General features: G+C 44.3%; 1 protein-coding gene across 2 annotated transcripts in view; it reads left to right on the top strand.

Annotated features, from left to right (window-relative positions):
- The window catches only part of LOC109875960 (uncharacterized), a 39,407-nt gene extending 28,355 nt beyond the window's left edge, over positions 1 to 11,052 (top strand). The window contains exons 2-5 of one of the 2 annotated variants that reach the window (XM_020468418.2): positions 6,365 to 6,549; positions 9,581 to 9,667; positions 9,801 to 10,136; positions 10,605 to 11,052. In XM_020468418.2, the coding sequence (XP_020324007.1) occupies positions 9,604 to 9,667; positions 9,801 to 10,136; positions 10,605 to 10,981 (777 nt within the window). In that variant the 5' untranslated portion in view covers positions 6,365 to 6,549; positions 9,581 to 9,603 and the 3' untranslated portion in view covers positions 10,982 to 11,052. The remainder of the gene's footprint in view (positions 1 to 6,364; positions 6,550 to 9,580; positions 9,668 to 9,800; positions 10,137 to 10,604) is intronic. The other variant, XM_031829805.1, reaches the window with a different exon arrangement.
- Positions 11,053 to 16,050: the final 4,998 nt, after the last annotated feature.

Genomic DNA, 16,050 nt, shown 5'->3' with positions numbered 1-16,050 from the left:
TATTATTTCGGAACCAATATTCTAAAAACAGAGAGGTATTTTTATACAATATATTCCGATTTATTCCATATATAATATCTGTGTGGAGAATTTTTTTTAATAAATTAAGGACCATGACAAGAAAAGCTGCAGATGAAAAGCAGAAAGTTTCACTGGAACTTTGTCAATATTATAATTGCAAAACAATATGAAGTTAAGGCTGCTGTCCCTGTACAGGGACCAAATCAGCGGAAATTTCAGAGCGCCAACTAATAGTACTCGATACAACTCAAACTTTCATTAAAACACACATGCAGGGTACTCAATTAAAGCTACACTCGTTGTGAATCTAGGCAACATGTCAGATTTGTCAAATGCTTTTCGGTGAAAGCATGAGAAGCTATTATCTGATAGCATGCAACCCCCGAAATACCCAAAGGGGACGTAAACAGAAATAATTAGCGTAGCCGGCGCTACACAAAACGCAGAAATAAAATATAAAACATTCATTACCTTTGACGAGCTTCTTTGTTGGCACTCCTATATGTCCCATAAACATCACAATTGGGTCTTTTTTTCGATTAAATCGGTCTATGTATACCCAAAATGTCCATTTATGAAGCCCGTCTGATCCAGGAAAAAGCACCTTTCTAAAACGCAACCGCGTTTTTTTTAATTAAAAAAGTTGCCTATAAACTTTAACAAAACACTTCAAACTACCTTTGTAAACCAACTTTAGGTATTAATAAATGTTAATAATCGATCAAATTGATCACGGGGCGATCTGTATTCGATAGCAGCAAGTCTTGAAATCCTCGTCCATATTCTCCCTTTCATAACTTCCTTCGGTGGACCCCAAGACAGGAAGTGCCTATACGTCATCCCACCAAGGATAAACTACAACTGAATTTCCAGTACATCGTGTGGAAGCTGTAGGCATTGTAAACGGGGCTCTATCTATTTTCCCTTGCCTTAGACAATACAGAGACTGGCGGATGGATATTTTCTTTGTGTTTTTGGTGAACAGTTTTCCTTGCGATTTTGTCTCCTAAACACGTTCTGTTATAGCCACAGACATGATTTAATCAGTTTTAGAGACTTCAGAGTGTTTTCCATCCACACATACTAATCATATGCATTTACTATATTCCTTGCATGAGTAGCAGGACGTTGAAATCTTGTGCGATTTTTAACAACAAGCTGCGAAAATTCGCAGCCTCCCTAACAGGTGTTAAGGCCACCAGAAGTAGAGAAGACAGAGAAGACATGATGAGGAATACAATTCCAGATAGAAGTGGGTCTTCTTAGGAATTGTTTTATCCAATTGATCTTAAAAGTCTCATTTAAAGTCCAGAAAATTCAGTCCTCCATTCTCATAAGTGTTCATTACAACAGTTTTCCTAATGTAATGGGTACGGTTTCTCCAAAGAAAGTTGAAAAGCATCTGGTCTTTCTCCTTGCTTATTTTACTGTCAAGATATAAAGATAGAGCACCATATGTCCTTCTAGAGATACCTTCAGCCTTGGTTATTAGGACTCTACCTTTTAAAGATAAGTCCCTCTGTAGCCATTGATTTAGTTTCTACATGTAAGTAATCCATACCCAACCAATACTCGTCATGACGCACTCACATCCAAATCTTGTTTTTGGACGAGACTGACTTTACTGCTCTTATTTACATTTTGTAGTCAATTTTGACACTATAATGAATGTTTCTGACTCATATCGATGCCACATAGGCCCTTTAGGAGGCAGTCCCCCTTTATTAAGATGGCATCTCATGGAGACATAACATGCGCCGTTTGAGTTACTTCAGGAAGTGACATTTCAGGCTAGCTCAGTGCTGCCCCCTCATTGAGTAACTGCCATTAGTTGCAAAATGATTCTTATAACTTCTGTGTGTGATATAAAAAATTATCGGTTCATGGACATACATCTGGTGTATTAGAAGCAGTTATTGGTGCCATGATTGTCTTTGATTTTGTATTTTATTTACACAGATTTATCACGAAGATCGGCATTTGTCTATTCACTATAATGGGGGATCCTGTTTTCTGCAAACAATGCCTGCAGTACCCCAGTCACCCTTGAATTTCCATGGTGTCAATGAGAGGGGGCAGAGGCCAAATCAAACTCTATATGTCATTGTCGTGCGCCTCTCAAATGTTGTAACAATGCGGAGGGCTCTGTATAGCTCCGCATTGACATGATTGGTTGACGGTACGTGGGGGCGGGAGTTCCTGTATGAACACAAACTTATTTCCTTGACTACTTCCTTCACAATAGCTCCGCACTGCTCCGCGAAGTGCAAGAAGTAGGAATGCAGACATCAGATTGACCATGCAGCTCCTTTTAGTGGCAATGAGTGCTGCTGTTGCTTACTGTGAGTGAAGGAGCCTGTACAGAACTTTGGGTATATCTCAATAGTGTAAAGTGGCTTCCTCTCCCATTTATCTGCACTGGGTATTTTTTTGTGTGGAATCTTTCACCAGTGGAATGGATGAGGGAAAGCAGCTGCTTTAGAGTATTGAGATGCATCTTCTATGAGAGAAAATCAAAGCCATGTGGCCATCTATGAATGTCAGTTCCTCTGTGTTACTTTGTGTAACAGTCGACCCAGCATGCCCATTCTTCCACCATGTGTCAATGACTCCCATACAACGGATATAACATTGTCTGTCATTGTGTTATTGTGGTCGCATGAGGGAGTTGAAGTGGAAGAGATAAGGTCTGATGGGATGTCAAATGGCTTTTCATTGGCCTTTTGATGGATACAGGCAGGAGAAAAGTTCCCAATAGTCCTCATTCATAATGTCTCACACATGATGACTCACGCATGATAACAATGCTACATTTCGATGTTAGATGTTGGTGGTGTAGCTAAATATTAGATGCACAGGAGAGTCCAACCTTACTGTGACTGGTATGTAGAAGTTGAAACAATGCATGAAATTAAAAAATGAGAATTCATTCCTTGGGTCAAAGTTTATAAGGCTGTGCCAAACCTTGACACATGCAACAGAAATGTTCTGACGAGCTGCTGCAAGCCATAGAATAAACAGCCTATTCATGGGGAAAAGGGGAAAGTCCCAAATGTTCCCATATTCTTTCATTGAAATATAGTACAACCCATTTCCTTTAAATTAGCGTTCGTCTTTGAAGAGTTGTTTTCACACTATTGTTTGAGTTCTTAGATGTTTGAAATCAACTCTGATAAAGTCTAAAAACACCCCTGAGTACAGTAACCTGCTGAGGAACTACCTTTAGAAAGGGGCATACAACACGTATAAATGAGAAATGGTGATAGGTACAACCAACTCTTTCTTGGCTTACCACTCACTCCATCACTTCTCCATGAAACATTAAAAAAAGACCAATTTCTTTTCATGTAGCCTTCCAGGCTTGAGTGGGTAGTGAATGTGGTGGGAGTTGGTCAACATTCCATCTCATTTCGAAGATGCCCCTGTGCCCCTGAATTTTTTATTTTATTTTATTTTACCTTTATTTAACCAGGCAAGTCAGTTAAGAACACATTCTTATTTTCAATGACGGCCTGGGAACAGTGGGTTAACTGCCTGTTCAGGGGCAGAACGACAGATTTGTACCTTGTCAGCTCGGGGGTTTGAACTCGGAACCTTCCGGTTACTAGTCCAATGCTCTAACCACTAGGCTACGCTGCCGTGGACAAAGCACTGAGAAAAGCTCTATGGAGAGATGGGGATGGAATGGAGAGGGAGAACAGTTACTCGCTTGCCCTTTAGTTAATGGACTAGGCCTAAAAGCTCCTTCTCCTTTCAACTTCTCAGAGGCAGACCGAGTAAAGAGGTCTGGCAGCTCTGCAGGTCCCATGTAACAGCTCTGTCTGTGTAAGCTAACCATCCCCTTTTATTCTTGCTTTGTCCAGTCCTAAGAGAGAGAGGGAGAGAGAGAAAAAGGACAGACATTAGAAGACCACTTAAGAAATTCAGCCAGAGAGTATGACCAAAAGATCATTCATTGACCTGTCACTGCTCAGAGGAGCTGAGCTGGTCTGGTTTAAGCGCAAAACTGTAGAGTTTGGAAAACTGTCCTCCAAACTATTGGTGCCAACTTGGTGCCCATCAGAATTCTACATCTCAAACCAAGTTAGCTGAACTTTGCAGAAGATTTGTATAGCTTTGGCTTTAGTCATAATAGTCAGGGCCTAAGGAGTTGAATAACAATTGGTACTTTGGATTGTACTTTTGACTTTGTCCCTTAGGACTCTGGCTCATGATATATGGGAGAAGTGTGATTCATACAGTAAGCTGACCTAGTACAAGCTTAAAACAGCCAGGCAAGGATATCTCCGAAATGCCAAAAGGGGAGAAGGATGAGGCGGAAGGGCATAAAGTATGTGCTTGGTACCGATAGGCTGCTGTCACCTCTGGTCTAGGATTACCACGGAAATGCGATCGTAAATCCACCTGACTAATAACCATGACAACTGCCCAGAGTGCAGGAAGTCATGCCACAGCCTCTCTCCCAGTGTGGAATTAGTGTCAACTTTTGAAAATGTTAACTTAACGACTTTACGAACTACCTCGGCAAAGTCGCATGAGTCACTCGCATTAGAGCCGGATCATTTTAGACACCATTACGGGGACAAAAACTGCATTTTGGGATAATCTGGCCCAACAGCAATTAAGTATTGGATGAGTGTCGACAAGCTGTGAAAATAAACTGTAACGCAGTGTGTCGTGCCAGGGCGAGAGAGACAGAGATAGAAAGAGTCACCACATTCTGTCATTTGCAGGGAAACGGTTGGCTGAAAGTGTGAAATGCAGCGTGGCATTGTTGGCAAAGATTTCCTGTTGTCGGTGGTGACAACACAGTTATTATTAGACTTCATGTTTTATTCAAAGTTGCTCTTAGCACATGGCTTGTTTCCCATCACATAAGGTTGCTGTGCTGGTGGCAGACCAAACAATTGAGCATTAAAATGCAGATGCACTGAGGAATATACACACCTATCAGAGGAGAGGCATCCAAGCAGCACATTGCTATATCAACACGGCCTAGTGTGGGGTACAGCACAAAAGGTCAGAACACGGCAGAAAATCTCTTCGTCTCACGCTACCACCATGTTCAATCTCAAACGTAAGCACTGGTAGTGGGCTGGTGATGAAGCAGGCAGAGGCTCTCTGTTCTATAGCGGTGTATTGTTTTAGTGGAGATGTAGCCTTCATGTTACTGGAGCCTGCAGCGTCTCCTATATCTTTGTTGTTGGCAGCTACTGCAGTGCTGATGTGGGAGGAGAACTGATGCCCCTAGAGCTGAGACAGTCAGCCTGAACACACACGCACACACACACACACACACACACACACAGACGAGAGTACACCATATGCAGTACATACACAGACAGAAGAACTGCAGCACACACACACACACACACTTGCACACACACACCACTTCCACAGAGTAGACCACATAGGTCCAACAGAGAGGTCAGCCCTGTGGGTCAGCCATCAGTGAAACCCTGCCAGGCTCCTCTCTCTTTGCTGTTGTCTCCCACCCTGGGGTGTTCCACTAGAGGTCATCCACCACTGAGGGGTCAAGGTATAGTCAGAATTCTACATGCATATTGAGTTGCCTCACACCCACAACACTCAAGTTTGGGGGACCTGACCTGTTCCCTCAGAGTAGAACTGTCACAGCTTACATACAAGCTCGGCGCAGGAGAAAGGCTTGTCGGGTACAGTGGTTAGTGATTTACTTAGTCAGTTTACAAAACGCCCATGGACAATCTAAAGGGCACTTCGGAGTGATGAGTGTAGGTGTGTGTCACGCTAGCGCAGAGAGTGATCTTTTTCTTTTTAACTCAGGAAACAAAGTGGCATAAACACTCACTAATGAAGTCTTATCTGTCTGACTGTGTGATGATGATAGATGACTCGAGCAAAAAAGGGTTCAAATGTTTTTGAACTTCGCAAACCTTCGAAAAACTTTATAACACTCTCAGAGATCCTGTTACTGCAGGATAATTTGCAGAACATCTGTGTTTTCACCCTTGTTCTACAACATGAATGCATTGATGAGTTACTTGAATATGCTGTCTGTGAGATTAAGATGTCAGTCAAAACACCGTCATAAACTTATAGTACCAAATGTAAAGACACATTCTATCCATTTGACCATGTCTAAGCGATGACGTTGAAAAAGTTAACACTGAAACCTATCAAGTGAAAGCACTTCCTTATTATGAATGAGCCAATCACGTGAGTGGGAGTGATTTCTGCAACAACACCCTTTGATGTTGGCACCCAATCAGAGCAACATCTCCTATTATATTACAATTTCCCTTGACTTATCATTAACCCATCACTCTCTCTGTCACACACACTTTCTCTTACTCTCTTTCAGAACAGCAGCAAGAGGTAGTTATGAGACATACCCTTCTCAGAGATAAGTACAGCAGCCCCACAAAGCCTCCTTACCTTGCTAAAGGAACCTACAAGGAAATGGGAGGATTTATTTGAGAAGGAGCTCAGAAGGACTCAGAAACAGTTACTCAAAGAAGCAAGGGACAAGCACTACTTCACATTGGGGTGAGTCAAGTTTGCTTCTGTATCCGTCAGACCTATCGCAATATAACTTATCTAGCTGTACTTTTAAAGGCCTAGTGCAGACAAAAAAAGTGATTTTTCTGTGTACAAAACACTCTTTCCATGACAAATTGACCAGGTGAATCCAGGTGAAAGCTATGATCCGATATTGATGTTACTTGTTAAATCCACTTCAATCAGTGTAGATGAAGGGGAGGAGACAGGTTAAATAAGGATTTTTAAGCCTTGAGAAAATTGAGACATGGATTGTATATGTGTGCCATTAAGAGTGTGAATGGGCAAGACAAAGATTTAAGTGCCTTTGAACAGGGTATGGTAGTAGGTGCCAAGCACACCGGTTTGTGTCAAGAACGGCAACGCTGCTGGGTTTTTCACGCTCAACAGTTTCCCAGTCTACCACCCAAAGGACATCCAGCCAACTTGTCAAAACTATGGGGTGGGATGGAGTTTTGGCCTTTCCATGGTGACATCACATTTATCAATAAAACCGCTATTCGTTTTTTAAATGAAATTAGATTTTTGACAACAAAAATCTATTATAATCGAGACATGGGTATCTTGAACAAATATAAATGAAACAAGGTTTTCATTACGATTTATGTTTGGTTGACCTGAACAAATTGGAAAGACTAATTCTACATACAGAATTTTATGGAAATGAGCCCAATTGAACCAAATTAAGGCCGGTCTACACATCACATGAGGGACAGAGTTTTACTGTGTGTGTGTTGCAAATGTATTTCTTGCTCTTGATGTGTACTGTCTTCCTGTCCTTCTTGGGTCCACACACATCGCAGCTCTTCTTGTTGCCACCGGCTGCAATCTAGAAGGATTAAAACATTTCGTTCAGGAATTTTACTTAACATATCACTAACATATAGTTACAGCAGGCCAAGGTAGGAGAGTCAGACACACACACATGCAACAACATCACTCACACTTACTTCTGGTATTGGAGTTGTTGGTTTCTGTGGGTCGGGTGGATGGGGCACCACCATCCTTCTCCTGAATGTAATAACATTCTGCAGATTCCTACTAGATAGTGTGTAGTTTCACACACTGCAAAGGGTAAAGAGTGCGAGAAAAGTGGGAGACAGGCAGACAGGCAAAGAGACAGACAGGGTATTGATGCTATGCTGAAGAGGAAGACAGAGTGAAGGCACATAGCAAACCTTTTTGTTCCATTTAAATAAATAAAAATGTTTTCACCTACACACACACTTTTCCACGCGTGTATTACCCCCGGGTCCAGTCGACCCAAACACCACATATGTAATGTACAGTACCAGTCAAAAGTTTGGACACACCTACTCATTCAAAGGTTTTTCTTTATTTTACCATTTTCTACGTTGTACAATTGTCACGCCCTGACCGTAGAGAGTTTTTTATGTCTCTATTTTGGTTTGGTCAGGGTGTGATTTGGGTGATTTGGGTGGGCAGTTCTATGTTCCATGTTCTATGATTTTCTATTTCTATGTGTTTGGCTGGGTGTGGTTCTCAATCAGAGGCAGCTGTCTATCATTGTCTCTGATTGAGAACCATACTTAGTTAGCCTTTTCCCACCTGTGTGTTGTGGGTAATAATTTTTCCGTGTGTGTTTGTGTGCACCTCGGTTGCGTCACGGTCTTTGCTGTTAACCTGTTTTTTTAAAAATTGATTAACTGATGTGGAACTACATGCACGGCTGCGCCTTGGTCGATTTATGACAGGGAGTTTGAGGATAACGAGCGTGACAAGAATAACAGTGAATACATCAAAACTATGAAATAATACATATGGAATCATGTAGTAACCAATAAAGTGTTAAATAAAACTAAATATTTGAGATTTGAGATTCTTCAAATAGCCACCCTTTGCCTTGATGACAGCTTTGCACACTCTTGGCATTCTCTCAACCATCTTCATGAGGTTGTCACCTGGAATGCATTTGAATTAACAGGTGTGCCTTCTTAAAAGTTAATTTGTGGAATTTATTTCCTTCTTAATGCGTTTGAGCCAATCATTTTTTTTATTGTGACATGGTAGGGGTGCTATACAGAAGATAGCCCTATTTGGTAAAAGATCAAGTCCATATTATGGCAAGAACAGCTCAAATAAGCAAAGGGAAATGACAGTCAATTACTTTATGACATGAAGGTCAGTCAATACGAAACATTTCAATAACTTTGAAAGCTTCCTCAAGTGCAGTCACAAAACCATAAAGCACTATGATGAAACCAGCTCTCATGAGGTCCGCCATAGGAAAGGAAGACCCAGAGTTACCTCTGCTACAGAGGATAAGTTCATTAGAGTTACCAGTCTCAGATTGCAGCACAAATAAATGCTTCACAGAGTTAATGTAAGACCCATCTCAATATCAACTGTTTAGAGGAGACTGCATGAATCAGGCCTTAATGGTCGAATTACTGCAACAACAAAAAACACTACTAAAGTACACCAATGAGAAGAAGAGACTTGCTTGAGCCAAGAAACACGATTAATGGACATTAGACTGGTGGAAATCTGTTCTTTGGTATGATGAGTCCAAATGTTATATTTTTGGTTCCATTTGCTATGTCTTTGTGAGACGCAGAGTAGGTGAACGAATAATCTCTGCATGTGTGGTACCCACTGGGAAGCATGGAGGAGGAGGTGTGATGGTGTGGGGGTGCTTTTCTGGTAACACTGTCAGTGATTTATTTATAATTCAAGGCACACTTAACCAGCATGGCTACCACGGCATTCTGCAGCAATATGCCATCCCATCAGGTTTGCGCTTAGAGGGACTATCATTTGTTTTTCAACAGGACAATGACCCAAAACACACCTCCAGGCTCTGTAAGGACTATTTGACGATGTAGGAGAGTGATGTAGTGTTGCATCAGATATGTACTTTTCTTGTAAGGATCAATCAGTTGCATGAATAAGTGCACTGTGTTTGCAACAGGTAAAGGTGAATATCCGGTAGACTGAGTGAGAGGGACATACTGTACTAGTTTAACATGACCAATGTGTAACTTATGTCTCTCTATAGGAGATCAAGTCAGGAGACACAAGATGAACCTATTCACCCAGCAAACTGTGATACTTTGGCTCTGTGTTGCTGTCACGCTCACGACAGGTAAGCAAATCAAGTTGAAACACTTCCTAACATTAAATGGAGTGGTTTAAGTCAGGAACAAGCATTAGTAGAGCACAGCCATTCCAAGAGAGCTAAGTGAAGAAACTAACTCCAATATCTCCTTAATCCACAGAGCTGGTGAAGCTAAGCACTGTTGACTCTCTGATTGTGCCATGTCACCAGAGTCTTACCCTCCAATGCAGAATCTCCACCTTCCAGGAGGGGCTGTCAATAAATCATCTGGCCTGGGTCGGGCAGGACGGGAAGTGCCTGTGTGATGTTAACGCGACTGGAGTGATGGGGACCCACCCAGGGAACACACCTAGTGCCATGGAGTGTAGTTATACCCCACAGACACAGCTGACCCTGACTCTGCTGCAGGTACAGCCACTGGAGCAGGGAAAGTACTTGTGCAAGCTGCGCTCCAATCAAGGAGTAAAGGAGGTCACCACAACGGTGAAGCTGCAAGGCGAGTGTCCTGGCCCATTCTCACTCATGTAATACTGTCATAACCTAGACATCTGTCAAGCATGTATTCCCGAAGACTTTGACAAGAGGCTGGTGGTAGGAGGTATAGGAGGACTGGCTCATGGTAATGGCTGGAATGGGTTAAATGGAATAGTAGTCTTGTTTGACTGTTCCATTAATTCCATTCCAGCCATTACAATGAGCCAGTCCTCCTATAGCTCCTCCCACCAGCCTCCTCTGCAATTGGTATTTTGCACTGTTTGTCAATATTGCATATAGGTCAGTGGTAGCAAATGGACATTGCCTAACCACCAGGAAGTACAAGGCACTTTATAGTGCCTCCACTGAGCAAAATGTATGACTAATGGTGTCAGGGGGCTTACGGAAGCGCATTGCACCATTTCTCAAGAACCCCCCACCTCAGCCATATTCTTTGTGTTTAAAAAAAACTTGCTCTGTTTCCATTCAGAGTGCTACAGGGAGGCCCAGTCCAGCGTCAGTGATGAGGGCCCAACCTGCACCTTCACTGAGGTCTACCCTGACGGAGAGGTGCACTGGTTCCAGGGACACAACAATGTGACTGGGGACCCTAAAATCAAAACTAAACAAGTGAAGGATGGAACATTTTTTACAATAACTAGTTCTCTGAATAGAAAGACCATCTCTGGGGAAGGGGCCTACAACTGCTCCCTGTGGATCCCCAGTACCGGAGCCTACCTGACCAGCAACTTGGTACCAGAGCATGGTGAAGCCAGGGTTGAGGAGCCCAATGCCAACGGGGCAGGGGCCATTGGTCCTGTGTGGAAAACCTTTCTAGTCCTCCTGAGTACTCTCTTCCTGGTGTGATGTCTGAAAACGAACATTAGCAAATGGACCAGGAAGCGCCAGGATCAATTAATAAAAATATGGAAGAGCCATTGTGTGAGGTTCCTTTCACGGTCCAAAAGTTTCCTTGGCTGCGTAGAACAAGGAAATGATGTCCAGATGAGAGAGGCTGATAACCTGGTGCAAAACGGGTAGAACTGTCAACCTATTGTGAACACACCCTTGTTGGTCTGCCAGTGCCAGGTGTATGTGATTGTTAATTAAAAACGGCAAGCAGCAGTAGAAAAAATAACAAAGCTTACTTCACCCCCATTTCGGTAAAAAGCTGATGGATGGGGCTGGAGAAATGTAACCATTTCAAATTCATAGAGAGAGCTTTGGATGCATGGACCCGCAAAACACCAGTCTCAACGTCAACAGTGATGAGGCGACTCCGGGATGCTGGCCTTCAGGCAGACTTCCTTTGTCCAGTGTCTGTTATTTTGCCCATCTTCATCTTTTCTTTTTATTGGCCAGTCTGAGAAATGGCTTTTTCTTTGCAACTCTGCCTAGAAGGCCAGCATCCCAGAGTCGCCTCTTCACTGTTGACGTTGAGACTGGTGTATTGCAGGTGCTATTTATTGAAGCTGCCAGTTGAGGACTTGTGAGGTGTCTGTTTCTCAAACTAGACACTCTAATGTACTTGTCCTCTTGCTCAGTTGTGCACCGGGGCTTCACATTCCTCTTTCTATTCTGGTTAGAGTCAGTTTGCGCTGTTCTGTGAAGGGAGTAGTACACAGCGTTGTACGAGATCTTCCGTTTCTTGGCAATTTCTCGCATGGAATAGCCTTCATTTCTCAGAACACGAATAGACTGACGAGTTTCATTAGAAAATTATTTGTTTCTGGCCATTTTGAGCCTGTAATTGAACTCACAACTGCTGATGCTCCAGATACTCAACTTGTCTAAAGAAGGCCCGCTTTATTGTTTCTTTAAATCAGGACAACAGTTTTCAGCTGTGCTATCATAATTGGGTTTTCTAATGATCAATTATCAATTATCTCAGGAGTGAGAGGAAGCTCAGGAGTGAGAGGAAGCTCAGGCAGGTTGATGGATCTACCAGATCCTGGCTGGCTGGTGGTTTCGGCAGATCCTGGCTGACTTGCAGATCCTGGCTGACCCTGGCTGACAGGCGGATCCTGGCTGACTGGCGGATCTGGCAGATCCTGGCTGACTGGCGGATCCTGGCTGACTGAAAGATCTGGCTGCTCCATGCTGACTGGCGGCTCTGGCTGCTCCACGCTGACTGGCGGCTCTGGCTGCTCCATGTAGGCTGACAGCTCTGGCGGCTTCTTACAGACTGGCAGCTCTGGCGGCTCCGTGCAGACTGGCAGTTCCTTGCAGACTGACAGCTCCTTACAGACTGGCAGCTCCTTGCAGACTGACAGCTCCTTGCAGACTGACAGCTCCGTGCAGACTGGCAGCTCCTTGCAGACTGGCAGCTCCTTGCAGACTGGCAGCTCCTTGCAGACTGGCAGCTCCTTGCAGACTGGCAGCTCCTTGCAGACTGACATCTCTGGCTGCTCCATGCAGACTGACAGCACTGGCTGCTTCATGCAGACTGACAGCTCTGGCTGCTCCTTGCAGACTGGCAGCCCCATGCAGACCGACAGCTCTGGCTGCTCCATGCAGGCTGGCAGCTCTGGCTGCACTGAACAGGCGGGAGACTCCGGCAGCACAGTAGAGGAGGAAGGCTCTGGCTGCGCTGAACAGGCGGGAGACTCCGGCTGCGCAGGAGAGGAGAAAGGCTCCAACAGCGCTGGAGAGGCGAGGCGCACTGTAGGCCTGATGCGTGGTGCTGGTACTGGTGGTACTGGACCGAGAACACGCACAGGAAGCCTGGTGCGGGGAGCTGCCACCGGAGGGCTGGTGTGTGGAGGTGGTACTGGATAGACCGGACCGTGCAGGCGCACTGGAGCTCTTGAGCACCGAGCCTGCCCAACCTTACCTGGCTCGATGCCCACTCTAGCCCGGCCGATACGCGGAGCTGTAATATACCGCACCGGGCTATGCACCCGCACTGGGGACACCGTGCGCACCACTGCATAACACGGTGCCTGCCCGGTCTCTCTAGCCCCCCGGTAAGCACAGGGAGTTTGCACAGGTCTCCTACCTGGCGTAGCCATACTCCCTGTGAGCCCCCCCTCAATAGATTTTTGGGGATGACTCTCGGGCTTCCGTCCGCGCCGCCGTGCTTGCTTCGCCAACTCCATTCTCCGATAACCTTCCGCTCCATCGAATCCCTGTATGTCTATACTGTATTTCTGATCAATTCTATGTTATTTTAATGGACAAAAATGTGATTTTCTTTAAATAGCACACACACATATATATATATATATTGAGGAATGGACCAATGGACCAGACATGATAAAACCAATATATATATATAATTATTTTATCATGTTGTCTGGTCCATTCTATTCCTCAATAGGTGGCCTGTCACAAATATATATTTTACTACTTCTACTAATATCTTATACTAATTGAGATGTTCCCCCTCATTAACAGGAACTTTTAGTAGTCTGGTAATTGTGCCGTTTTAGGTGTCCCTAGTCAGCAAGTGTTCAATATACACTGGGTGTACTAAACATTAGGAACATCTGCTCTTTCCATGCCATGGACTGAAAAGGTGAAAGCTGTACACACTTATCGATGTCCCTTGTTACATCCACTTCAATCCGTGTAGATGAATCGGAGGAGACGGGTTAAAGGGTTTTGAAGCTTTGACACGTGGGTGGTGTATGTGTGCCCTTCAGAGGGGGACCGGGCAAGACACAACATTTAGGTGCTTTTGAACAGGGTATGGCAGTAGGTACCAAGGCACACCGGTTTGTATCTAGAAATGCAACGCTGCTGGGGGTTTTCACGCTCAAGTTTCCCGTGTGCATCAAGAATGGTCCACCAACCCAAAGGACATCCAGCCAACTTGACACGACGGTGGAATGCTTTTGACACCTTGTTGGTTTCTCCACGCATCGTGCCGACAGAAACAAACATCTTTCTGGTAAGAAGAGGGGCGGGGGCGTATGTCTTATGGCTAACGAGACATGGTGTGGTCACAAAAGCATACAGGAACTCAAGTCCTTCTGTTCACCTGATTTAGAATTCCTCACAATCAAATGTCGACCGCATTATCTACCAAGGGAATTCTCTTCGATTATAATCACAGCCGTATATATTCCCCCCCAAGCAGACACATTGATGGCTCTGAACGAACTTTATTTGACTCTTTGCAAACTGGAATCCATACATCCTGAGGCTGCATTCATTGTAGCTGGGGATTTTAACAAGGCTAATCTGAAAACAAGACTCCCTAAATTGTATCAGCATATCGATTGGGTCTCGACCCCGCCCTGTGCAACTGGGTACTGGACTTCCTGACGGGCCGCCCCCAGGTGGTGAGGGTAGGCAACAACATCTCCACCCCGCTGATCCTCAACACGGGAGCGTTCTGAGCCCTCTCCTGTACTCCCTGTTCACCCACGACTGCGTGGCCACGCACGCCTCCAACTCAATCATCAAGTTTGCGGACGACACAACAGTGGTAGGCTTGATTACCAACAACGACGAGACGGCCTACAGGGAGGAGGTGAGGGCCCTCGGAGTGTGGTGTCAGGAAAATAACCTCACACTCAACGTCAACAAAAATAAGGAGATGATTGTGGACTTCAGGAAACAGCAGAGGGAACACCCCCCTATCCACATCGATGGAACAGTAGTGGAGAGGGTAGCAAGTTTTAAGTTCCTCGGCATACACATCACAGACAAACTGAATTGGTCCACCCACACAGACAGCATCGTGAAGAAGGCGCAGTAGTGCCTCTTCAACCTCAGGAGGCTGAAGAAATTCGGCTTGTCACCAAAAGCTCTCACAAACTTCTACAGATGCACAATCGAGAGCATCCTGGCGGGCTGTATCACCGCCTGGTACGGCAACTGCTCCGCCCACAACCGTAAGGCTCTCCAGAGGGTAGTGAGGTCTGCACAACGCATCACCGGGGGCAAACTACCTGCCCTCCAGGACACCTACACCACCCGATGTTACAGGAAGGCCATAAAGATCATCAAGGACAACAACCACCCGAGCCACTGCCTGTTCACCCCGCTATCATCCAGAAGGCGAGGTCAGTACAGGTGCATCAAAGCTGGGACCGAGAGACTGAAAAACAGCTTCTCAAGGCCATCAGACTGTTAAACAGCCACCACTAACATTGAGTGGCTGCTGCCAACACACTGACTCAACTCCAGCCACTTTAATAATGGGAATTGATGGGAAATGATGTAAAATATATCACTAGCCACTTTAAACAATGCTACCTAATATAATGTTTACATACCCTACATTATTCATCTCATATGTATACGTATATACTGTACTCTATATCATCTACTGCATCTTTATGTAATATCACTAGCCACTTGAACGATGCCACTTTGTTTACATACTCATCTCATATGTATATACTGTACTCGATACCATCTACTGTATCTTGCCTATGCCGCTCTGTACCATCACTCATTCATATATCTTTATGTACATATTCTTTATCCCCTTACACTTGTGTGTATAAGACAGTAGTTTGGGAATTGTTAGTTAGATTACTTGTTGGTTATTACTGCATTGTCGGAACTAGAAGCATTTCGCTACACTCGCATTAACATCTGCTAACCATGTGTATGTGACAAATAAAATTTGATTTGATTTGAGTCCATGCCCTGATGAATTGAGTCTGTTCTGAGGGCAAAAAGGGAGTGCCACTCAATAGTAGGAAGCTGTTCCTGATGTTTTGTACACAGTATACCGTACAGGTGATTTCTGAGCTGAGCTGGCTGTGTGCATACCATAAATGACCTCGTTTGCATCTTGGATCTAAAACAATAGATGTTTAGTAGATATAGAATGTAAAATATTTTATAATCAATTACTTCAACTGGACAAAGAAATACAGGGACTACCAGTGGGCAAACCGGACCACTGTGTTGAATCTGTCTCTTGTTGCCAAATGCTGCTCTCTGCTGGAGTCTATGCTGCAGCAATTGTGGCCAAC

This window comes from Oncorhynchus kisutch, linkage group LG1 (assembly GCF_002021735.2).
Source record: "Oncorhynchus kisutch isolate 150728-3 linkage group LG1, Okis_V2, whole genome shotgun sequence".
Taxonomy (NCBI): Eukaryota; Metazoa; Chordata; class Actinopteri; order Salmoniformes; family Salmonidae; genus Oncorhynchus; species Oncorhynchus kisutch.
The sequence above is the reverse complement of the archived record's forward strand: the minus strand, read 5'-3'. Positions and strand labels throughout refer to the sequence as shown.